The sequence below is a fragment of the Chenopodium quinoa genome, unplaced genomic scaffold (assembly GCF_001683475.1).
Source record: "Chenopodium quinoa cultivar QQ74 unplaced genomic scaffold, ASM168347v1, whole genome shotgun sequence".
Classification (NCBI taxonomy): domain Eukaryota; kingdom Viridiplantae; phylum Streptophyta; class Magnoliopsida; order Caryophyllales; family Amaranthaceae; genus Chenopodium; species Chenopodium quinoa.
The window spans coordinates 1-25442 of NW_018744828.1; the positions used below are offsets into that span (position 1 = coordinate 1).

At 33.0% G+C, this 25442-nt stretch overlaps 1 protein-coding gene across 1 annotated transcript; it reads right to left on the minus strand.

Moving 5' to 3' along the window:
• Positions 1-10470: 10470 nt before the first annotated feature.
• On the minus strand, positions 10471-13066 carry LOC110704238 (peroxidase 12-like). Its single transcript, XM_021882027.1, has 3 exons — positions 12760-13066; positions 11408-11602; positions 10471-11317 (listed from the first exon to the last, which is right to left on the minus strand). The coding sequence occupies exons 1-3, from the start codon at positions 12982-12984 to the stop codon at positions 10700-10702; spliced, it is 1038 nt and encodes a 345-aa protein (XP_021737719.1). The 5' UTR covers positions 12985-13066; the 3' UTR covers positions 10471-10699.
• Between the last annotated feature and the right edge of the window lie 12376 nt (positions 13067-25442).

The following is a 25442-nucleotide window of genomic DNA, read 5'->3' on the forward strand; positions in this document are numbered from 1 at the left end:
ATACAATGGTTTTCCCCGGTTTGATTGCATGATTTTACATGGTTTTGAGCTCTACGGAGCTATTTCTTGCTAACAATCTCTTCTTTAGTGTATTCGATTGTTTTAGTAAGCTTTTCAGGAATATGAAGCGTTTCTAGGCAATTGGACGTGTTTTTAGTAGATTCGGAAGAGTTGATAGCCAAGAACTGAAATTTATGTGGAATGCCCGATCGGGCAGGCTTCGCCCGGTCAGACCGGGCGATGAAGAAATCAAGTTATGAGATGCAATTTTGGAAAACGTGTTACGCGCGCCCGACCGGGCGAGGTTCGCCCGGTCAGACCGGGCAAAGAAGGAAAACTGTCGTATTTTACGCAGCCTTCCTCCGCCCGATCGGGCGAGGTCCGCCCGGTCAGACCGGGCAAAGCTCAAGAACGCGTATTTTCTTATTTTCCGAAATATTATCTTTTGGGGGTATAAATACCCCTTTTGTAATTAACTTTTAGACAGTTAGTTTTTCATTAGTTTTCTCCTTAAGCCTAGAAAACTCTCAAGAACCCTAGTTTTTATTTTCTTAAGCAATTTCAATCTTTAATCCTAGTTTTATTAATTGTTCCTCAAGAATTCAAGATCATCAATTGAAGTATTTGGTATTTCTTACTTTCCATCTCTTTTATTTATTTTATAGTTCTTTAATATGTGTTCTCTATTAGATCTTGATTTTGATTTTATTATGATGTGTGAGTAGTTTCCTTAATCCGGGATCTTGCTAAGCCCGATTATGATTGATGTATAAAGTAGATCTTTAAATTCCCCAATAATAATCCCAATTGACATGCTTAATTGATTGTGTTTATGCCAATACTAGATTAGGGATAATTAGTATTGTTATCATCCCTTTGTTCTTATTGCAACGGAAGTTGGGTATTAACGGGATTAGGTTATTTCAATTAAGGGTTTGAAGATCATCACGGAAGTAGATGATTGAATAATTAGGAATCTAGGCATGGTGTTTAATGTCCCTTATTCGCTTGATTCCACGGAAGTAGGCTTGATAGTTAATTTGGGAAGCCATTGATAACTCGGAAGAGACCTTTGGTATTATATTAGGGATTGCTTTTCTTCTTGTCAATTGATTTATATATTGGGGGTAGATTTTATTAGTTTATCAATCATAATCGTGGTAATGCTTGATCTTGGATGCTTTAGTTTATTGATTAATATTTCCTCTAGTTAATTGTGTTATTTAATATATTAGTTGATTATTATCATCCCATTATTGATTGGTGACGTGCTTAGTGATTAATTGAGTCTGATTAATTGAATGAACCATAGTCTCTTGGGATTCGATCCTTACTTGCCCTACTACACAGTTAGAAGGAATAGTTAGGTTATTTTTGTTAGGTACGCGATAAGCCTATCAAATTTTGGCGCCGTTGCCGGGGAACTAACGGTTTTCATCTAATTATTTGTGATTCGTTTTTTTTGCTAAGCTTTTGGTTTGTTGCTTTGGCTATTATTAACTTCTTTTTATCTTATGAGTTGATGATATTACATGCCTTGGAGATGGATGATTTATTGTCACGTCTTGCATCTGGCCATTGTTCCTTGTTATTATCTTTATCATGAAAACCCTGATTGCCCTTATAGTGAGTATTTTGTTCGAGCTCCGGATGATTTTAGAATCTTTCCATTCGTATATGATTATTCTGAAAAACAGTTTGTTCTAAATGAAATTTATTGGAGGATTCATGATGAATATTATCATAATTTGTATAATACGTCGGAGGAAGAATCATTTGTTGAAAAACCGATGGTTAAAGAGTCATTGGTTATAGAATCAGTGGTTGAGGTATCATTGGTTCCAATAGAAGAAGAATCATTAGTTGTAGAACCATTGGTTGAAAAGTCATTGGTTGTAGAACCAATGGTTGAAAATTCTTTTTCCTTTGGTAATGAACTTATTCGTGAGCGTAAATAATAGAGTCGTTATTGGGTGATGATACAGAACAAGACTACCTCCATGTTCGTTCTATTAATTCTAAATTTTTAGCGGAGGAAGCAGAAGGTTGTGGTGTATCTTCATCTTTTTCTTTTGATTTTTCTTTTTACCTTGAGTTTTCTTTGTGTGCTCCTAATCTTTTCTATGTAAGGATTACTGTGCTTGCAATTGAGCCCTATATAGTGCTTAATGAAATGTTTGCAGGAGCGTATGATAAGTTACTCAAGGCGTTAAGTTCTTCTGATGGAAGGAGAATGGTCAAGCTTAAGACCTTGATAAACTAGCGCTTTACGGGAGGCAACCCGTATTTCATTATTTTTATTTTAGTCTTTTCTAATTTTTGTGTTTTCGTTTGTTTTATTTTAGAGAGGTAAGGAGAGGATATTTTATTCTTGTGGGAGTTTCTATATGTGTAGGTTTTTGATCTAGAAAGGTTTCGATTTTAAAGGAGAAGAAAGCTGGATTGTACTCGGGTTCGCTCGGGCAGAGCTCGCCCGATCGGGCGCGCGTACGGAATCAGCAAAACTGCTCAAGTTCAACAGGCCGTAACTTTTACGTTTCTTATCGGATTTTTGCGTGTGACCTATCGTTGGAAAGCTCTTCAAGTCTACTTTCCAACACAATTAGAATCACTGCATTATAATTTATACAAAAAAAGTTATGATCAGAATAGTACGCATAACTCAATTTTTATATTTTTCCCACTAACACTTTGTTTCATTCTTGCCCAAATTTGTTCCAAAGAGATGCATTGAAATCCTCGAGGCTTTGGTGACATTGTTGTGGTGATGATGATAAGTAGTAGTCGCCTTGACTACTAGCTTCCCTTTAAGACAATGAGGACATTGTCTGATTTTGGCTTGGGGGAGATTTTTGGATTAAGGTATCTTTCTTTTCTCTCTCTTTTTGTTTTTTGACGTATTCAGTTTAGTTTTATTTCTTTCATAGTCTAGATTTTATTGCTTTCTAGGTTAGATTTTATTGCTTTGAAAAAGAAAAAAAACATACAAAAAATACGATCCAATGAATAATAAATCATGCTTCCCTGTGCCCCATTCATGAAAATTGTTTTAATTCTTGGTATATGATGACGAGTATTGTGGATAGGTTAGCCATGATTTGATGTTTGATTGCTTGGATGTCTTACCATGAGTCAATTTTGCCCAACTACTTGTGAATATAGTGCTTGACTAGTTGATTTGGTTAGGAATGTGTGTTAGTTCCTGGTATGTCAATGAAGTTGAGTATTGGTTTATAACTTTGAGTAACGTTTGCATGACTCATTAATATGCACATTGAGGAGGACGAAGGCATTTGTTCCTCTAGGTGGCCTTCAGACGATATTAGATACATTTGTTCCCTTCTTGCTACCCATGTTGTTGCTTGTGCCCTTTTATTGTTTATTTTGCCACATTACAAGCCTATTTAAGCCCCATTGGTTACTAGTCCCAAGCTTGGCTTGGGGGAGCTAATAGTGAGTGAGGTGAGGGAGTTGTAGTGTGCATGTAATTTGCACAATTTTGGGTGGATTTGAGAAGTTTTTTATTTGTTCTTATTGTTGTGGATTGAAAAAAAAATTGAAAATTTATTGTGCAAAGAAAAAAAAAAAAATTCCAATGTGAGATAAAAAAAAGAAAAAGAAAGTGCAAAGGAAAAAAAAATTGTTTCAATGTTCAAGTGTTCTAATTTGAAGGCTGCTCAAGGAAAAAAAAAGAGAGTTCAAAGTTTGTTTGTTTACTCAAGTTCTATAATTTTATATTTTGTATATATGAGTGAAATTTTAAGTGTTGGAAATTTTTAATATAATTGGGATGTTTGGTGAATTTTTGGTAGAGCTGAGTTGTGTTGGAGATGATTTGGTCATTAATTTGTTTTGACCTTGGTTTTATTTATTAGGATTTTGGCTCCCTTAAGCATAGCTTTACTCTTACATTTTCCCAAATATTTCCCACCTTTTACCCTAGCCTTACATTACAAGCTTTGAAGACCTTCTGACCTTTGTGCATAGAGTTGTGTGAATGTGAAATTAGTTGTTTTCCAATGCAAAGAATGATTTGATATATTTCGAGTCGACTGCTAGGTTGAGTGCTTGTTTCTTAAAACACACGAGTGCGTGAGCTTGGGAGGGCATTGTTCACATTTAAAGGAGTTGGATGGAGAGCGACCGAGTATATCTTTACTCGCCACATAAATGAGAGTTGAGTGTGTGAACACTAGTCTTGAATTCTATATGCTCTTGTGGTTTGCTCTATTTGACCATTGTCAGACAGGATGAGTAGTTAGATGGATTTGATTGGTTGACTTTGATGCATAACTGTCGAGTTTACCTTTAATCGTATTTATTGATTTGAGTTACTTTTGGGGTGAAGTATTGATTTATTTATTCATTGCTTTGCTTAGGGACAAGCAAAGGTTTAGCTTGGGGGAATTTGATATACGTGTTTTATACAATGGTTTTCCCCGGTTTGATTGCATGATTTTACATGGTTTTGAGCTCTACGGAGCTATTTCTTGCTAACAATCTCTTCTTTAGTGTATTCGATTGTTTTAGTAAGCTTTTCAGGAATATGAAGCGTTTCTAGGCAATTGGGACGTGTTTTTAGTAGATTCGGAAGAGTTGATAGCCAAGAACTGAAATTTATGTGGAATGCCCGATCGGGCAGGCTTCGCCCGGTCAGACCGGGCGATGAAGAAATCAAGTTATGAGATGCAATTTTGGAAACGTGTTACGCGCGCCCGACCGGGCGAGGTTCGCCCGGTCAGACCGGGCAAAGAAGGAAAACTGTCGTATTTTACGCAGCCTTCCTCCGCCCGATCGGGCGAGGTCCGCCCGGTCAGACCGGGCAAAGCTCAAGAACGCGTATTTTCTTATTTTTCCGAAATATTATCTTTTGGGGGTATAAATACCCTTTTGTAATTAACTTTTAGACAGTTAGTTTTTCATTAGTTTTCTCCTTAAGCCCTAGAAAACTCTCAAGAACCCTAGTTTTATTTTCTTAAGCAATTTCAATCTTTAATCCTAGTTTTATTAATTGTTCCTCAAGAATTCAAGATCATCAATTGAAGTATTTGGTATTTCTTACTTTCCATCTCTTTTATTTATTTTATAGTTCTTTAATTATGTGTTCTCTATTAGATCTTGATTTTGATTTTATTATGATGTGTGAGTAGTTTCCTTAATCCGGGATCTTGCTAAGCCCGATTATGATTGATGTATAAAGTAGATCTTTAAATTCCCCAATAATAATCCCAATTGACATGCTTAATTGATTGTGTTTATGCCAATACTAGATTAGGGATAATTAGTATTGTTATCATCCCTTTGTTCTTATTGCAACGGAAGTTGGGTATTAACGGGATTAGGTTATTTCAATTAAGGGTTTGAAGATCATCACGGAAGTAGATGATTGAATAATTAGGAATCTAGGCATGGTGTTTAATGTCCCTTATTCGCTTGATTCCACGGAAGTAGGCTTGATAGTTAATTTGGGAAGCCATTGATAACTCGGAAGAGACCTTTGGTATTATTATTAGGGATTGCTTTTCTTCTTGTCAATTGATTTATATATTGGGGGTAGATTTATTAGTTTATCAATCATAATCGTGGTAATGCTTGATCTTGGATGCTTTAGTTTATTGATTAATATTTCCTCTAGTTAATTGTGTTATTTAATATATTAGTTGATTATTATCATCCATTATTGATTGGTGACGTGCTTAGTGATTAATTGAGTCTGATTAATTGAATGAACCATAGTCTCTTGGGATTCGATCCTTACTTGCCCTACTACACAGTTAGAAGGAATAGTTAGGTTATTTTTGTTAGGTACGCGATAAGCCTATCACATAACATGTTCTCTCCTATTCAAAAGCTGCTGTTTATTTTGTTCATCTAGCTATCATTCCTAGAACCCAGCATAGGCACGAGGCAAATCATCTTGATGTTGTGCTTATGTATTGTCTTGAAAACAAAATTCAGATAAATTTTCCTTCTTTGATGATCCAGCATCTCACCCATTGTCTCGCCAATCACTTAAAGGTTGGATATGCAAACCTAATAATCACTCTTCTTGAAAGTTTTGGAATTTCCATGACTAACTATGAATCCCTTAAGCTTAAGTCCAACCATTATGTTCAACCCAAAACACTTGAAGCCCGAAACCTAACTGTTGTTGAGGGAACTACTCAATTTCTCTCAAAATCCCTTTCTAAACCTAAACAGGATGAGAATAATTTGAAGGAAGATGAAGAGTTGGATAAATGGTTGGAGGAAGAAGACAGTGAGAAAGAAGGTGAACAGAAAAAGAAAGAGGTGATTGTGATGTCTAACCAGAAGGATACTCAAAGTTCTGGGAAGAGAAAGAGTACTAGGTTGGCTATAAGGCCAAGAGGGAAGGACAAGGCTGAGTCTATTGCGGTGGTTGATCTGAGTGAAGAGAGAAACAGTGCTCCAGAGGATCAAGGTGTTCTTGAAGAGAAAACTGGTTCTCAGGGGGAACAGGGCATCCTTCAAGCTTCTGTTGAAAAAACTTTTCCTACAGGTTCAGGTTTTGCTGGGTACAGCAATGTGAATTCCACCTTGGAACTTAAGGCTCTTAAGGAGATGATGTACAAACTAGTTGATGCTCAACCAGGGTTGATTCTAAGGATTGAAGCTCTTGAGAAAGTAGTGTTAGACTTGGTGAAAGCTTCCACAGAGCTCACCTCAGCAATGCATCAGAACACATCCACTCTCTCCAAAGGGCAGGCTGACTTGCTGAAGAAATTGGAGGACTTGGTCATTGAAGAGGTGCCAGAGAAGGATGCTGAAGAAGAGACCCAGTCCTCTGCCCCTAAAGCTTGATGTTTTTAATCTTTATTTTCTGGAACTTGATCTGATTTGAACTTGCTTCTTTTTGCTTCTTTTTGGTTTGTAAACACTTAACACAGGGTATTTTCTTTTGTTTTGATGTTCTGGAGGAACATCAGTTTGTTTATATGGATGTTGCCTGCTTGCTTTTATGACTATTTGCATACTACTTCTGCCTATATGTGCTTTGTTCTGTGCTTTGGACACAAACCATTATAATGGTGCTGTGTTTAGATATATGTCTTTGTATGCATTAATTTTGATGAACGCCAAAAGGGGGAAAAAGAAGGCAAACTCAACTGTTGACAAACTCTCCATGCGTTTAATATAGAAGGTATATAACTATTCATTTCATTCAGTTCCTCGTTTAATTTTAACTAGTTCATTTTTCATTTTAAGTTTCTTTTTCTCTGGTTGTCTTTTACTTTTTATTTTGTGAGTTTGCTTAGGTTTGTCATTCATCAAAAAGGGGGAATATTGTTGATCTTAAGTTTTGATGATGACTCAAGGAACCTAAGCAAACCCATAAGGGCTTTAATCTTTGTCTATTAGCTTTGATGTATTTGACAGTTTCTTATTGGCAACGAAGTTCTAGAGTCAGAATGGAGCATGGAACAAGTCTAAAGATTGAGCTATGGACGAGCATAGAAGACAATCAGAAATCAAGTTCCTTGAGTGAGGAACTGAAGCTCCAGAGTCGAAGTTTCACTGAGTTCCAAGAAGTCTATTGTATCTTTATTGTTTATTTTAGGCTTCTTGTATATTTGCTAAGTACATTGTTAATTGATAGGATTTTAAGTGGATTTAATTTCAGTTTATAAAGATTTTATTTTCCTTTGTTTAAAAAGAATCAATTTTATTTTTGGAAAATTATCTTTTAAAGAAAAACTATCTTATTTATTTTAAAGATTTTCTGTTTTGATCTTATCTATCTTTTAAAGAAAAAACTATCTTATTTATTTTTAAAGATTTTCTGTTTTGATTTCATCCTAATATTTTGGAAAATCTGACTTGGTAAAACTAGTTTTGTAAACGTCTTTTTACTGAGTCAAGGAGGTTGAGAAAATAAAGGAACCACTTCCTTATTGTGTGATTTAGCTTGCTGCCCAAGCCTCCACGAACTGCACTTCCTAAATTAATGGAAGTTGTGGTATAGTGGGAGTTGGAAGCAAACGTAAAAGTTTCAACCGCTTTCCTCTTGTATAAATAGGATTAGTTTTCTGTTTTGAAAAAAAAAGTGACTTGAGCATTACAATACTTAGCTTTTCTAAAAGGGTCAAAAATCCACTTAAGTCCTTGAGTGTCTTTGTACTTAGCATCTTAGTAGTGTTAATCTTGAGTTGTATTGGGGTAGAGTTTGGGTAAACTCTAGAGTGTTTTGAGTTGCTTTGAGTGAAGCAAGGAGAAAGAGAGAGATTAGAGTGCTCAACTGATTGAGGGATCAGTTGAGGGGGAACTTAAGTTCGTTGAGGAACTTGAGTTTAGAGTCTTAATTTGTAATAGGTTGTTTGCCCTATTATTATTAAGAGTTGAGTTTAAAATCCTTTGTGGTCGTGGTTTTTCTTCTTGATTAGGGCCAAGAAGTTTTCCACGTAAAATCTCTCTTGCACTTTAAAGTTTTTGTTTAAATTTATTTAAGAATTTCGCAAAAATTAACCTAGTTCCTCCACAATACAATTCACCCCCCCCCCCCTCTTGTATTGTTCATTCGAGTCAACATACATGACTAATTCTCTGTTGGAAATAGATTTGGGATATTCCTTGCTTGTAAAAAAAGCAAAAATAAAAATAAAAAAAGTGGTGGGACTGATAAGGAAGCCCCATTTTATCATTGTGATGAACAAAAATCGATTATCTGGTGATATTATTTCCGTAAATTAAACAACAAAACTGAGATATAATGATATTTTCGTAAATAAATCAATATATTATATGTGGACTCACTTTTAATACTCGTAAAAAGTTTTTTTTTTATTGATTTACGAAAATGCCACTAAATAATACTTCATCCGTCCCAAATTACTCGCAACATTTTGACTTTTTGCACTATTCACACATTTCACTTTGACCATCTTTTTTAGCTATTATATGGAAGTCAATGTAATCATGTAAGATGTTGTTGGGCTTATTTTAATGTATAGTTTCTTAATATAAACTTTTTATAGCTTATATATGTATATAATAAAAGATATTGACGGTCAATCTTGTGCATTGACAAACGTGTTCAGTCAAACTGTTGCAAGTAAACTAGGACAGAGGGATTATTTTAAAAAATTTTATTATGATAAACTTGCATGTAATTTCGTGGGACAGATTACCTAGCACTCTAACCTTGCTAAAACGATCCCCAACAAAAAACTCTATTGCAATTTCTGTCCAAACATTAAGGAATTGAAAGTTCATGCTTCCAAAAAATATAAAAAAAACCTTTACAGAGAAGCATTTTAAATTGTGAGTACTAGCATTAGTTGATAAGCTTAGCTTGTTGTGTATCTTTTTTAAAAAACGGAGTAAGGGCCTGTTTACATTTATTTAATTTCAGTTCAGTTTAGTTCAGTTCAGCTCTAATCAATTCAGATGATCCCGCGTCACCAATAAATGAAGCCTTGCATGATATATGCTTGACCACTGAACCACAGATAAGCATAATGGTACAAGTAGCTGCTTTTTTATTATTTAACTTAGTTTTTCTTTCCCTCTAAATTATGAATTTTCCCCAAATCTAATATGGATTCAGCTGAACCCATATTGGAATCGCCACTGGTTCATGTATCTAAGAGATTCCTATCACGGGAAAACCACCAGAAATCTATAACCTCCCTATTTTAGAGAAAGACGTACTAATAGATGAAAGAAAAAGGAAGATATTTTTATAGTGGTTACGAGAAAGTATTGAGAAGACTCATCATTTACCTTAGGAAGAAGAGACTCATCTATTCTATGATAAGCATAATGAGATTTAACTCATAAACTCTGGGCTAAAAGTTGGAGAGCTTTCCAAGCTAAGTATTTTCAGCAACTTTTGTCTAGGGCAACCGGGCAGGTTATACCGTGTGGCCAGCTAATACACACCAAGTAATCCTTCATCAACGAGTAATCTCTGACCGAGTAATCCCTGTCTGACCGAGTAACTACCCCTAATCGACCAAGTAACACTTAACTAAGTAAAACCTTGATTGACTTAGTAATTCCTGACCGAGTGAGTAACCCTTGACCGATTGACCCCTGATCAACCGAGTAACTCCTAAACGACTTAGTAACTCATAACCGAGTGAGTAACCCCTATAGGACTAACAGAGTAATCTTCATAATGATTGGGTCACACGGTGACATGGTGTGGCCAACCACATACAAAAGTTTGTGAAATATCTTAGCCTCCTGTCCCTTGGATAGCAATAAGAAAGTACAATTTCTAAAAGATAAATAAGGACAAAAAAATTGCTAGCAAATTTTAAATTAATGATAAGATAAAAACAACAATACGACAAGTCGACAATTAGTATTTGGTAGAAATGGTGACAAGAGTTAGTAAGAAAAATGTGTATAATATTGTTCCAAATCCATGCTAGATCAATGATGCTTAAAGAAGAAATTTTATAATTTCCAACCAGAAAACAACAAGATGCAAATGCTAAAAGTAAATAAAAGAAAATTAAAATTAGTGACAATTTGATAAAAGAAACAAAGATCAAGTACAAGTACACAATACTTGTATAATTAAGCGTGCTACTAGATCTAGATAAAATTGCACGAATATTTTACCTAGTCAAAACATTTTATTTGTCATAGAAGTATGAAGCCTTAGTTAAGGACAAAACATCTAATTAAACCTCACAAGTTATTGCAATAAACTCAAAACATAGCTAGTTAATTACATATCACTTATAATTGTGATACCCTTGTCAATGATAGACCACATGTCTACCTTCTTAGCATTTCTTGCCGAGCAATTTGCACGAATTTCACCTTGTGTACCCGTCAACACACCAAGTTGTCCCATTTTCAACATTGCAACAACAAATTTTTCGTAAAATAAATTTTGATTTGTCGCGAAGCTTGTGACAATCGGCTTTGTAATTGGATTAGTGTACAAATCTTGATCCGAAGTAAATAGGCCTTGGCGATTCATAAGGTCTACGTAGTATTTGTTGTCAAATACATTAGGAGTACGGATGTCCAAATTTGTGGTGCGATCAGTGTCTTTGGCCGGGCAAGTGGCCTTAAGGTTCTTAGCAAAAGTTTGGTCCATTGTTTTATCTTGAGTAGGGTAGAGCCTCTCGGTGAAGGAGGAGCAATGGCCGCGACCAATGGTGTGGCCTCCGGAAAGGGCAACGACATCAGTAGGATCAAACCTTTTGTTGGCAAGGGATTTTAGAATGGTTGAGGCGTTGCTAAAAGGTGCCGGTAGATTATCTAGTGTTACTTGTGTTGTTGCAAAGTTAAGGCTGTCCCTCCTTCCTAGTGGGATGTTGTAATTTGGTCCACCAGACTGCAAAAGCAAATGACAAGTTTGAGAAATGCTTTGACATTATATAAATATGGAAATAGTAAATTGAAGGGGATAATAATAGATGTATACCAGAACAATGGAATCACGAGCTGCAAGAGCAGTGATATCTGCGCAAGAAACAATTCGTCCACATGCCTTATGCACAAGGGCACGAATGTCATTTATAATTTTAAAGGCCTCTTTTCTTAGTGACAAGTTGGGTGGTGCACCTTGTTCGCTAGGACCGCTTGCTGACCCATCCAACAATACTGACCCATCGCATCCCTGTAATTTTGAACTTACATAAATTATACTAATTTGAAGTACCCCATAGTAAATAGGATTAGATTAATCTAAACAAATAACCCTTTATTGAAAACAATAAATTAGTAATAATATACCATGTTTCTTTTTATTTATTTTTATATTTTATCTAATTCTAGTGATAACTATTAGTAATTATCATTTAATTAATAATCATCGACAAAAAGAGGACAATTTTTTCCAATAGTTGGTCTTTAAAAGCATATCGTTTTGTACAACGGACCCTATTTTCCTCAAAAAAACTAGAAAAAAGGGACAATTGCCCCTACAAAATAATTCCACGTAACAGTTGCAACTTTGTTGAAATTTCCTTTGGGTTGGGCTTTGTTGAAACATAATCCTAGTTAATCAAACACTAACCCCAATTTGGGCCCCACCACCACAAATTAAAAAGTATACCAACGACAAATTTAATAGCACGTACGTTATTCGTTTTCAATCGATTTTCCTATGTTAATTTAGTGAATAATTTAGTGAAAGTGGAGCCCTTTTTCACACTTGAAACATAATTAAAATGTACTCCATATTTTTGTCTTAAAAGTACTCCATATTTACTATGTTAATTTTAATTTATTTTAAATTACTTATAATACATTAATACTCCATACTTTTTTATATTGATGAATACTTATAACACTTTAATGATGACATGAGTAACACTTTTTTTTTATTATTATTATTATCATTTCATTTTACATATTACTTCGTATAAAGTATTATTTCATAACCCATTAAATATAATAAACCAACCTCAACACAAATACCTAAAGTTCATTACCCACTAAACTGCGCGAGATTTCACTTAAAAATACGGATGTAGTTTGTTCATAGATTATGTCATTATTACCTATTAACATGCTTTTTATAAATCAAAAATAAAAAAATAAAAAATTACAGAGAGCACAATATTGCCTCATAATCAAATTTCATAATTCATAATAATAATGACTCATAAATAAAGTCAATTATATTCATTATACAAATGGATTGTAAATAGGAAATTTACCGTCCAATAATCCATAGTTTTACCAACATAACAATAATAATCTCAGATACACATAATTCAAATAATCATCGCAACAACTAAAAATTCACACGGACGATAAACAAATATATACCTGAACAAAGCAATCATGAAAATGAAGGCGAAGCAAACCAGCAGCCTGAGTGATATCCTTCTGAAAAACCTGTTTAAGATGATTTCTAACGATGGATTCTAATTGAGGGCACTTTGAACCATAGAATGAGTACGATAGTCCAGGTGCAACTGGTACATTACTTAAACTTCCTACTATCAAAGATGACATTATTATTAAGAACAATAAATTTATTTGGGAACCCATTTTTTGTGTTTTTTTGGTTACCTAATTTAATGCCTTAACTATAGTACGTAGTAGTTGTTGCTCGGTAGTATCGAATGCTAAATTTATAGGCATATTTATAAACTAAAAAAGTGTTGGGTTGGGCTTGATATTATTATATGTACTATTTGGGTATTTATTATGGGTTAGGTGACATTATTGAATATGATAGTCAGGATTGAAAAGTCTTTATCTACTTTTGAGAATTTTTTTTTAGAAAATAAATATTTTTTCTGTTTTTTAGTTACAACACTTTTATTTTCACAGTCTCCGCAATTTTTGAAGAGGAGAGAGATAGAGATAAAAATAAGAGGGATACATGTGGATAAGAGATGGATAGAGAGAAAAAAATTATCAAAAATGAAAAGTGTTGCAAATAATTAACTATTTTCAAAATAGGAAAGTATTACAACTAAAAAAACGGAGGAAATAATACAAGTACTATGTAGTATTTTCTACATGTTGCGGCCATATATTTTTAAGTGTTACTCCCTCCGCATTTGTTTGACTTTTGCACTTTTCGCATGTCATGTTTGACTTAATTTTTACTAATAGACAATTAAAAATATTAGTGGTCAAAAATACTTCTTGGCAAATATGCCAGTCAAATTAATACATTAAAAAAAAGTATAAAAGTTGATATATATATGGGGTTTGGTAATTTTATTGACTTAAATATGTTATGGTGTAGGTGGGTTAGAGATTCAGAGTCATCGGGTAAAATTATAAGAAAATATAATAGAGGTAATAATTTATTAAAAAGTAAGGGACGTGAGAAAAGAGAAATAATAAAAATAATAGCAGCGTCATAATAGAAATTTGTTAGAAGCATATAAAAAAGAGAAATACAACTTTAAAATGTTATAGTTTGTTAAAAAAAATTGAAAAAAAAAATAACCACATTATAATGACGAAATCAAAAGAAAAGAAAATAATTAACACAAATTTAGTCTTTGTTCATTACGGATTATTTTTTCCCATCTTACTTTAGGTAGTAAAAGAATAATAAAACGAATAGATTTTTTATGATCGCACATGTCTCAATTATTATGGTAAAAGTGTTAGGAAACTTGGCCAATATTATCTAGCGAGTACTAGTGTAGTAGTGTAATACCATAATAAATACGAGTACATAAAATATGACAATGAAAGAAAAAGGAAAAAGTTAATTGATAAAAAATTATTGGCGGCTTGACTAAGTCAATAATTGTATTCAGTCTATAATTGTATTTAATCATTTACTGATGGCAATTTGGCAAAAGCTAACAAGTTTGGTAAGAGAACAAGAATTGAAATTATTAAAGTAAATAGGGTGGTCTACACGCGCGAGGTGCATAAAGGACTAGCTCTTGCAAAGAAGTTGTATTGGTGTGTATTCACTTTTGATTTCGGTGGTAGACTTTGTAATTTTAATATTCCCTCCGTTTCTTAATACAATGTCTCTTTTGAGCATTTATTCCTCACATAATAAAGAGAAAGAGACATTGTATATATTAAGGGACGGAGGGAGTATGTACTATTATTAGGTTTATGTGCCTATGTGGTGGCTTCGTAGGATTATAAGAAAGCCACCATAATCTTTTATGACAATTATTTTTAAAACCCTCAAAAGTTTGATAGTGTTATCTCAAAATTATTATTAAATAATATTTAATTGATTTGCATCCCTTCCTAATTTAAGCGGCAATTGTTAGTTTAGAATTCTTAATTGATTTGCATGTTTCAATAATACCTAGTGTGTTTTTCTTCAAATGAATTTTTTGTGAGCTTTGGTCATACGGAGTAATAATATGTGAAATGTTCGTTGCAGCTAAAAACTTAATAATGTAAGTTCTTTAATGTTCTACGACCATCTAATATTTATATATAAATTTAATATTAAAGCAATAATCACTTAGTTATTTTTTCCTCTAAAGTTCTCTCCATAATTAATTAATTTATACCATTTTTTTTTCCTATCATCGATTTCCCTTGATTTTAGGATTTTTAAGTTCTTTATACCTCTTGATAGCATTTGCTCAAATATCACAATTTAATATGAATTCTATTTAAATTCCATAACGTTGTTTATGTGCCATCAAGCAATGTACATTTCAAAACTAATAAACCTTAACAATAGTTGCAATTAAAGGACAACAAGATTGTAAATAAGAAGAGTAACCACGAAGGAGTAAAGATAGACAGTCTCTTCGTACATACAATTTTTTTTCTTTTTAAATAATAATGAAAACACATGAAGTATAAAGCATTAGAATTTTTTTATTCAAAAAAAAAAATTCAAGTTTTTTGTTTTAAAAAAACTTTTGAATTAATTGATGATAAATTTAATGAAAAAAAACATTAAATATTTTAATGAGAGTAAACATATTAATGAGGGTTAAAAAGTAAATACACATTTTTGTACATATTTTTGAGGGTATAGTTGGTAGCACACTATTCCTAAGATTTATCTTCTACTTTTTATAAGGTAGGGATAAGGTAGGGAAATAAACATATTCCTTCCGTCCCTTATTGATAGTCTCTTATGACTAAATTTTAGTCCTAAAATGTTCACCCATTTGCTTTTTTAACAACCATTAATATTAATATTAACCAAATTTCCTTCAACTTTGCAATTTTATTTGTGCAAATTTATCTTTTCCGTGTAAATTTTATTTTTTCATATACTTTTATTACTTTATTTCTCTACTTTTTTGCATACCCAATGTAAATTTATCTTTTCAATTTATTTTTACTACTTCTTATTTATGCTTATTAATTCCCGTGAAATTTGCCCAAAATGGACTATTAATAAGGGACGGAGGGAGTATATTAATTACATCAAATGACGCGTGATTTTGTCATGCATTCCTAACTACTCTGTAGTTTCTTTTTACAGAGTAGTAATATACTTCATGTGTTTTTAAATACTTGTTCCATTTCTTATTTGAAAAGGTTTTACAATATTTACTTCATTTCTCTCAATTAGTGGACCTAACAAAAATTATATTTTATTAATAATTATGTCTCTATTTTCATTATATTAATTATAAATTATATACAAAAGACATGTTTATATAATTAGTAGTCCATAGTTGTTCCATAAATATGAAAAATTATTATATAAATAAACAAATACAAGTAATGAATAACTGGAATAATAATAAAAAATGAATTTATCTATTCAATAATAAGGGTTCAAAGTAACAAGATGGGGCATTACCCATGTCACACACTAATTAGTTTTCTAATACCTTGAGACACAAGACCCTAATATTACTAATTTAATACGTAGGCATCATACAGAGAATAAGGTAATGTATGTAGTGTAGTGTATTTGGTGCTTATGGTTGGCACAAGCATCTGGAATCTCCGAACAAAATTCTCAAATGTCGGCCATAAAAGCAGTAGAGTACATGTGTCGGATCCAAGGTATTAAGGCGCATGTGCACATAACTAATTAATTAGCCCTTCACCATTTTCAAAACACTTTGGTGATGCCAATCAATGTGACTGCATATGCTTTTAGTTTGCTGGCATAAATGTCACGAGCTTTTAACGAAATCATGAGCTTATCCATAACCGATAAGAATCCTATATGAATATATGATATACAAGTAAAAAATTTCTGTATACATTATGTTTAGTCTCATCCATTTTATTTGAGAATTGTACGGTACACCAGGGTGTACACCTAGTGTTAAATGATGTGTTTTTAACATTTCATTTACAAGATGTCAGTTTGTTATTTAAAAATAAAAAAAAAAATCAATGTCTTCTACAATTCATGGGATTCAACGTGATATTCTCCATTTTTACATAACTTTCAAAATTAAATTTTACCGTATTTCAATTTCGAATTAAGAGACAATAAAGTTTATAAAGAATTTTGTAGAGAGAAAAATACAGAGTAAATTATGATAACATTGTAATCGATGGATCGGAGAAGGTTATTTGATTTTATTTGTTAATATTTTAATTTTAGGATTTTGCTTATTAGGTTGATTATATTTCGTTATTATTTTGCACAATTATTGTAAAATATCGCTGTTTTTTTTTCAATTTTGATAGTTATGAATTTGAGATCCATATGACAAAGGTTGAAGATGATGTTCTTTTATTTTGTCAAAGGTTGAAGATGATGTTCTTTATATTTTGTCAAATGTTGAAGATGGTGTTCTTTATAAATTGTACATATGTTCGTCATTATAGTTATTGAATAATTATATGAATGTTCTTTACTTTTATCTTTTATGTTTTTTGCTTCGATGTTCTTTGACTTATTCTGTATTTTTAAATAATATATCATTTATTAATTCTATATATATATTTTAATATTAATAATCACTATCTATGTATATATATTTTAAAAATTAGGATCGTGAAGGTTGATGACGATATTCTTTTGAGATCTCCTCTATTGATGATTGTTTTTCAGATCTAAAGAACATCAGTAATATTATTAAAGAAAATGATAATATTATGTAATGAACATAACTTATATATATACCTACCACGATCCAAAGACAAAATTCAAAGAACATTTCACAATAAGCAATGAACATTATGTGACGATAAAAGTAAATTGCAATTACAATAAAAAAATGGACAATTAAAATAAACTATCAAAAAATCTAATAAAAATCATTATATGATATAATTATGGACATAAGGAAAAAGATATAGTTTTAAAAAATAATTGTACATTACAAACAACTATAAAGTACATCATGTTTTCTAATAGAGAACATTATTAAATCACATATAGAACATCACAAAAAATTTATATATACCATCCCTAAAATGAAAATTGTAACTATATATAGTAAAGGTGAAAAATATGAACGAAATCAAATTAAAAAAAATAAATTTAAAACTAAAATTTAATAAATTCAAAATTTAAAAACGAAATCTTAAGTTATTTTTAGGTGAAACAATTTTAGAGAATAAAAATTACTTTTTTTATAAAGAGCATTATATAGTCATGTAAAGAGCCTCAAAGTACACAAAACAATCATTAAAATAAATATTATAATTAATTTTATTTTTTTTGAAAGATTGGTGAAAAATATGAGTATATATATATATATATATATATATATATATATATATATATATAATATATATATATATATATATATATATATATATATATATATATAGTATTTTGGATAATAACATTTTGAAAATGAAATTAAAATTTTAAAATTTAAAATTTAAAATTCAGGTGTACCATGTGCATGGTACACCTGGGTGTAGGATTCACGCATTGATTTTATTTATAACTACTAAATTATTTTTGGTCTTCTCTTAAAATTGTAATTTATTTAAGATGAACTGCATAACAAATTTCATAATAAAGAAAATAATTTAACATCAATATCTTTATGAGTTTGTCTTTTAGTAACCCAATATTATATTGAAAGTTTCTCACTTTAACATTTACACTATTTACATAACTCGTTTTGATCAATGTTAATAATTACATCTAAAAATTATAGGAAAATTTGTCTAGAATGGACTTATATGTTCACTATTTTGTCTGAAAGAACCTTATATGTTCAAAGTGGTTTAAACGGACCTTATAAGTTTGTTTTGTTCTCTAGAGGGACCTTGATGCCAGATTCCGGCGTTCGACTTTTTTTCTCTGGCGTTGACTACGCCACGTGACTTTAAAAATCACCTCTCCTCTTATATTTTTCCCCTTTTCCCTCCAATTCCCTTTATTTTCCCAGAATTTTTCCCCAATTTCTTTCTCTCTCCTCACGAACCAGATTTCATTCATCTAACCCATTGTGTTCCCTAAGTTTTCGAAGAAACTCATACAACCATCTTTTGATTAAGTCCTTTTCGCATCAGGTAAGACCAATGTTTATGGTTCTTTTTCCCCCAATCCCAATCTTTTAAGATTGAATTAAGTTGTTTGCAAAATTAGGGTTTATAATTCATTTGTGTCTGAAATCATATTGTGTTGGTTGTTGAAGAATGTTTTCGACCAAATGGAAGTTATCAAAGTGCAATTGTGGCATTCCTCTTGCGCAAAGGACTTCATGGATTCATGAAAATCCAGGCAGAGAGAAGAAGATATTTGTACCTAGGCCAACAAAGTCATCAATTATGTGACTCGAATTCAATTTGGTAGATGAGAGAAATAATGGTGGGAATCTTCAGTTTTTCATTGAATATTCCTCATAGAATACCATAGTACAGAGAAATTTAGGGGACTAGAAGAGAGAGAAAGAAAAATGGAGGGAAAACAAAAAAAATTAAGAGGTGTTAATTTTTAAAGTCACGTGACATGCACGTGGCATAGTAACGTGCATGTCAATGCCGGAGAAAAAAGTCAAACGCCGGAATTCGGTGTCAAGGTCCCTCTAGACAACAAAACAAACTTATAAGGTTCTTTTAGACCACTTTGACCATATAAGGTCCTTCCAAACAAAATAGTGAACATATAAGTTCCTTCTAGACAAATTTTCCAAAATTATAATCATGTTATAGCATTAGAATCGTTTATATATATATATATATATATATATATATATATATATATATATATATATATATATATATATATATTTGACAATGGTCCAAAAAGGAAACTGCTAGCTTCCAACTGACTCAAGACACTAACGAGAAAATTCAAACCTCTTAACCAAACTAATATAAGTGCTGAAAAGGAAATAGAGGTTACAGACGCTATGAACTGCTTGACAATACAAATAAGGGGCCCTAAGCTACTCCAAACTTGTTTTCTTGCATTTCTTGATAATCTTGCAAAAATGACTAGAATACCTTTTACCTTTCTTGTTCTTCACCCTTACCCTAATTGACCTTCCATTTTTTCTTGACGTGGTAGTGAACATCAAGGTGGTGAGTGGTGGAGGGGATTGCACTTGGTCGGGTTCAAGATTCATGGGCTCTTCATCTTTAGAACCTACAGATTTCATTTCATCGAAAACAGTGGTAGTTAAATCTCTTGCAGGTAACTCATTCCCCTCCTCGATAATCAAACCCTTATTGTAGCTAAAAGTTAGGCTAGTAGGTATATGATCATCTAACTTCTCAACGGCAACACTGTTGATTTTCGGAAGTCCAATGATCGTGGCGGAGTTCAGAGTTCGCTTGGCCTTTTCATTTTGGCTCTTTTTGTTGTGCCACATCTTTTTTGGACCCACCATCCTAGTGGGCGTAAGTGAGGTTTCAAGAACTTTGAATTCCGATCCTTTGCCATATTGGATTCAGAATGCTTATCATATGTGGTCTTTTCCTTCAATTCACTGTACTCGTACAATCATCCATGATACAACAAAATGTTTGTAGAAACTCAAGGTTTTCTCTTGACATAGATTTGAATAAAACAAATTGAAAATCTTAAGGGACTGATTACTTCTTGATTCGTTGAGGAACATATGAAATTTCCAAGGTCCCTTGTCTTTAGCATGTCCATAACCCTTTGTTTGGAGAACTAGTAGCATCATTGTCCTCCTTTCCAAAGGGGTAAGAACATTGGATGTAGTGGTAAGGCTTTCTACCATCATCTCATTAGCAGCGTCCATGGTGGGTAAGGTCGTAATATAACACTAGGCAACCCAACAAAGTCTAGATTGACTGAGGGATTGCTAATCTTCCCTTTTTTGTTGAAGATGGTGTGGAACAAGTCGGACTCCTCATTGCTCCTTTTTCCCTTAATCTTGCTAGCTTTTCTTCTCAACCCTTCCACCTTCTCCATCTCATGAAGGATGTCTTGATTTTTAGGCTCAGCCTTAGTGTAGGGAATAATTTAAAGACTTTAAATCCCACTAGCTTGAACCCCACTGTGATCATACACTAAAGTACGGTGGCGTCCAAAAGGGAAGAAGATAGAGCAAAAGAGTCGCCAACAAGTTTTAGGAACTTGTAAACCGTTTACAGGTGAAGGTTACACCCCTTAACGATCCAAGAGATCGTCAACTCCATAAGGTCTAGAACCAAATAAGGGTTCGGGGATGAAGGTACAAATCCAACCTAAAAGAGATTGAACCTGCCCTAATAATAGGCTTCTACTTTATTCTGATCGTATACATGTGCGCTTTCTAATTAACATACAATCAATAGGATTAACCCTAAACCTGTTTAATCTATGTTGGTTGAATATTAATGTACATATAAATCTATTATTGGCGATCACTTGAATTATAATCATAATTAACCCTAACAAGATTATTAATTATCTTATTAAGCGTGATTACAAGTACCAATTCCCTTTGAACATGCATAAAAGGCGTGATCAAGCAATAAATAAATATCAAGCAACATAATAATAATAAACAATATCATGAATAATAAAATTATAATCATAAATTATAACAATTATAATCATTATCATGTTCATGTTAAAGCATAATAAAAATAGCAAGATCTTAGGCATGATACTAACAAGATTAATAACAAACCCTAGCATGTCACTAAGAAAATCAAATCTTTAGCCCTAACATGATACTATCATGAATAAATATTAGGAAGAACATAGGAAGCATCGTAACAATCATATTTAATATTAAAATTACCCTAGACATGATACTAGGAATATCATAATAACAATCTAAACATGATGTCTACATCATAACATCAATTAAAACCATTAAAGCATTTACTTTGATGCCTCGTACCTCTTTCTAATAACAAAATACACACGTTAGTAACTTCAAGGAAAATAATAAACAAACAATTAAATTAAATAATTGAAAGAGAGATTTGGGACCAAACCCTCAGAAATTAAACCTTTCACGTCTAGGGCGAAGGCAACTTCGAATATGGCTAGGTGTTTCTAGATCTAATAATTGCGGAATTTTGTATGTAAAAGCAAGGTTTGAAAAAGAGAAAGAAGATGAATGAATTAAAGAATGCTAAAGAATTAATGATTGTAGATGAAAACTTGTGAATGAGGAGAATTGGTGAATGAAAACGGAGTTTTTAATACGATATTTATAAAGAAAATCAGTCAAAAAGATAAAATAAACAAAACAGAGTCTGAAGCACAGAAAACAGAGTTGGCGCCACCCTTGGCTAACTGGCGCCAAGCACCGTACCAACACTAGCGCCTGGCGCCGGGCCTGGTTCTAGGTGCCAAGGCCTGGGTTTGGCGCCAAGCCTGATTTTAACGCGTTTTCGAAAATCAGATAAGTTTGCCGTACTGGAGGATAAAATCATATAATTTCCTCGAAAATGCTATTTGATTTTGATTAAAACTCTGAAAAGTCAACAAAAGTCAATTTATCAATGCTAATTAAATTAGGAATGAAAAGAACCTTCTAGAAGAATCTAGAAGACTAAAACCATTCCTAATTGCATTAGGAATGATAAATCATATGAAGCTCTCCCCTAGATCATTGGGCCGTATATAAAGTTCAAACCGGGCCCGGTTTAGTAAATTGGCCATAACTTCCTCAATATTCATCGAAATTGGGCTTATAATATATCGTTGGAAAGGTCTTTGCAAGCCCCATCCAACTACACTACTATTGGACCCATATCAAGGACCAACCAAACTGGATTGCCTATTTTCTTAAAATAAGTTTTCAAAAACAGAGAGAAGAGAAAAGAAAATAAAACTTTCCGCAACACTAGACTTTCCACACTTTCGCTTCATTCGATTATGATTCGACGTGAAAGGTACTCATCACTGGGTTTGGTTTTGGGGAGACACAAATGGGTGTCTACACTTAGCTACTTTGCCATGATCTTCATGGGCCTCTTTGAGTTGATATAGCTTGATTTAGGCTAAAGCCCTTATGAATAGGGCTTTAGTATTGTTACCATCAAACACAATGACTAATGAGTAGAGTTGCTTAGTTTGTTCAAAATTATGGACTTTCATTCAGAGCACAAGCTGCAAGGTTTCACTCAAGAATTATGATATGACAAGGTTCCGTAGGAAGACATAATCATCTTCATTTTAATTCTCGGTTGACAAAATCATAGAAGTTTTAGGCCTTTGTCATACTTAGCCTTAGAAAGAACAAATTCACCTTTCTTGAAGTAAGTATTACCTACCTTCTTCAAGTCTTTTTCTTGATTAAGAATGTTACAGGGGCAATTATTTTTTGCAAAGTTGACAATGCTTTCGTTAAAATTATCGTTCAAATGGGTGTGCATAAAGGCACTAAGTAATTTGCGGCAGTCTATACTAGGATTTTTGAAAAGGGAAAGGAAATTAATGAAAGACTTCACGAAAGAAACTGGCAGCAAAGTAGATAAGCAAATTAGAAAACTAGAAAACTAAGGGAAAGACATCCGGCAGCAAACCTAGAGCCTAGACTACAAACGCAGACAGGCGGTGGGCGAGATCCTACCACCAAAACAGAAGCTGACACGATAAGGGGAGCTTATCAAGTACAACAACCACCTCCCCCCCCCCCCCCCCCCAAAAGGACCGAAAGGTCCCAAAAACGATGATAGGAGTAAAAAGCGGCGGATTGGCTGTCAATTGGGTCACCGACGCCAGAAATGCACTTCCTTAGGCGGCGTAAAAGATAGTTCGGTGTTAACCTAGGTCTACACGAGTTACATCTTGCGAGAATGAAGGCCTCCTCGCAATCAGGTGGTGCCGGCTCTGCAGGAATGGACTTGCCAGCGACCAAGAAGGAAAGCGGCCTGCTCAGATTGCCGGCAGCCCACTCGAGGATTCTAAAAGAAAAGCTGGATTTAGAAAAACTAGTGGCCTTGAAAGCAGATTGCATTGGAGGGTTTTGTTCTCGCACCCATGAGGCACGTTCTTTTTGGTTTACAATAACAAGTTCGTTCAAATATATAGTTTTCACTTCACCAAAAAAATATATAGTTTCCAAACATCAACTAAGCTGTTTACAAACTCGAAAAACTTGGATACATCATTTATTAGCAGTTGTATTTTTCATGGGCATGTAGTTTAATTCAGCAATTACAAACCCTACAATAAATGGACACGAGATAACCCTGTCTACCCTCAACTCCTAAAATTAGAATCCCAAATTTAATGAAGGAACTAGTAAGTATTAGACGGAATTGTATTTGATTTGTGTGGAACAATAGTACACAAGAATTGTCAAGGTTTTGTCGATTAGACCCCTAATCCGTACTCCATTAGTGGGAAAATCATCAAAAGGTATTTCTTCACTATATAATAGAGAAAGCAAGAGCTGAGAAATGTACATGAAGTCTTCTAATGGCTTAACGGCGTAAAGGCTTAAGCTAAATGATCACCCATAGCTTTTCAAGTTGTATTGATTTCAATTAGTGTTTACTAGAGTAATCTCTCGCTAAATTTCACTCTAAAAAATAAGAGTTACAAAAACAAGAGCTCTACACCTCTCCATGTGTTTCTCTCAATTTGTGGATAAATAATAATAAAATAAGCCCAAATGGGTATTTATGTGCCCTTGACATATCAGGTTAGAATGAGTATTATGTTAGCATGGACATGACAACGTCGATTAATCATTCCAATAGCTATTGATCATCGACCATGAACTCCAGCGGCATGGACGTGTTATCTAGTTTGGATCAACACATACAACTCATAGGAAAACAATTATAACTTTCTCATTTCTTATCGGAATTAAGCTTATAAAGTATGTATTGTTTGAAAGCTCTTGAAACAAGATTTCATCATCTTCAACTCGAGTCATCTCAAAGTTTAAAGTAGTTTAAGAAATATGCTTAGTACAATTGAAATTGACTCATTCAATTGATTAGCTTACATGCCCATTCTCTATTGACTCTCGAGTCATATTCCAACATAATCAATCATCAACAAAGAGATAAGAACCATAAGTCCTAGAAAAGTATGCAAGAACCAAGACTATGACAAAATATAAAATAAAGTGAAGAGTGTATTTTTATGCCAGATCACGACATGATAAGGGGTACTCGACCCCTAGGCCTATAACTGTATAAGTAACAATCCATAACTAATTAAATTAAAAAAAATCAATCCTTCTTAAGTGATTGTTTTAGGACCAAAACACTAGCATATATTTTTTATATTTATACTTTTCTAGCAATACATTCCGGTCTATAGGGACCATAGTTTACATTAATCATTGTTGAAGCTTAAAGGTTTTGATGATGATAAATTTAAACTAAAGCAAACTCAACTAATAAAGGCATATGAGTGTTTGATTAGTACAGGTGAAATAGATCTTGGTGATGGAAAAGTAACTCAAGCTATGAAGACATGAAGAAGCCTTTAAAATAAAAGTAAAACAGAGAAGAAGAAGAGTTCTCTAACAAGAACTAAGTTCCTTAACAGGAATGTTCCATAACAAGAACCTGAAAACAGCAAGCTAAGGTGTCAGCCTCGACTGCGATTGAAGAGAGTAAGTTTCTTAAGAAACTTAGCCTACGTGAAGCCCAAGTATTCTGACTATGCAAAGATCGGCACAACAACTCATTTAGTTAAGATTTTATCTTTTAGATTTGTTGTTAAATATGTTAAGTAT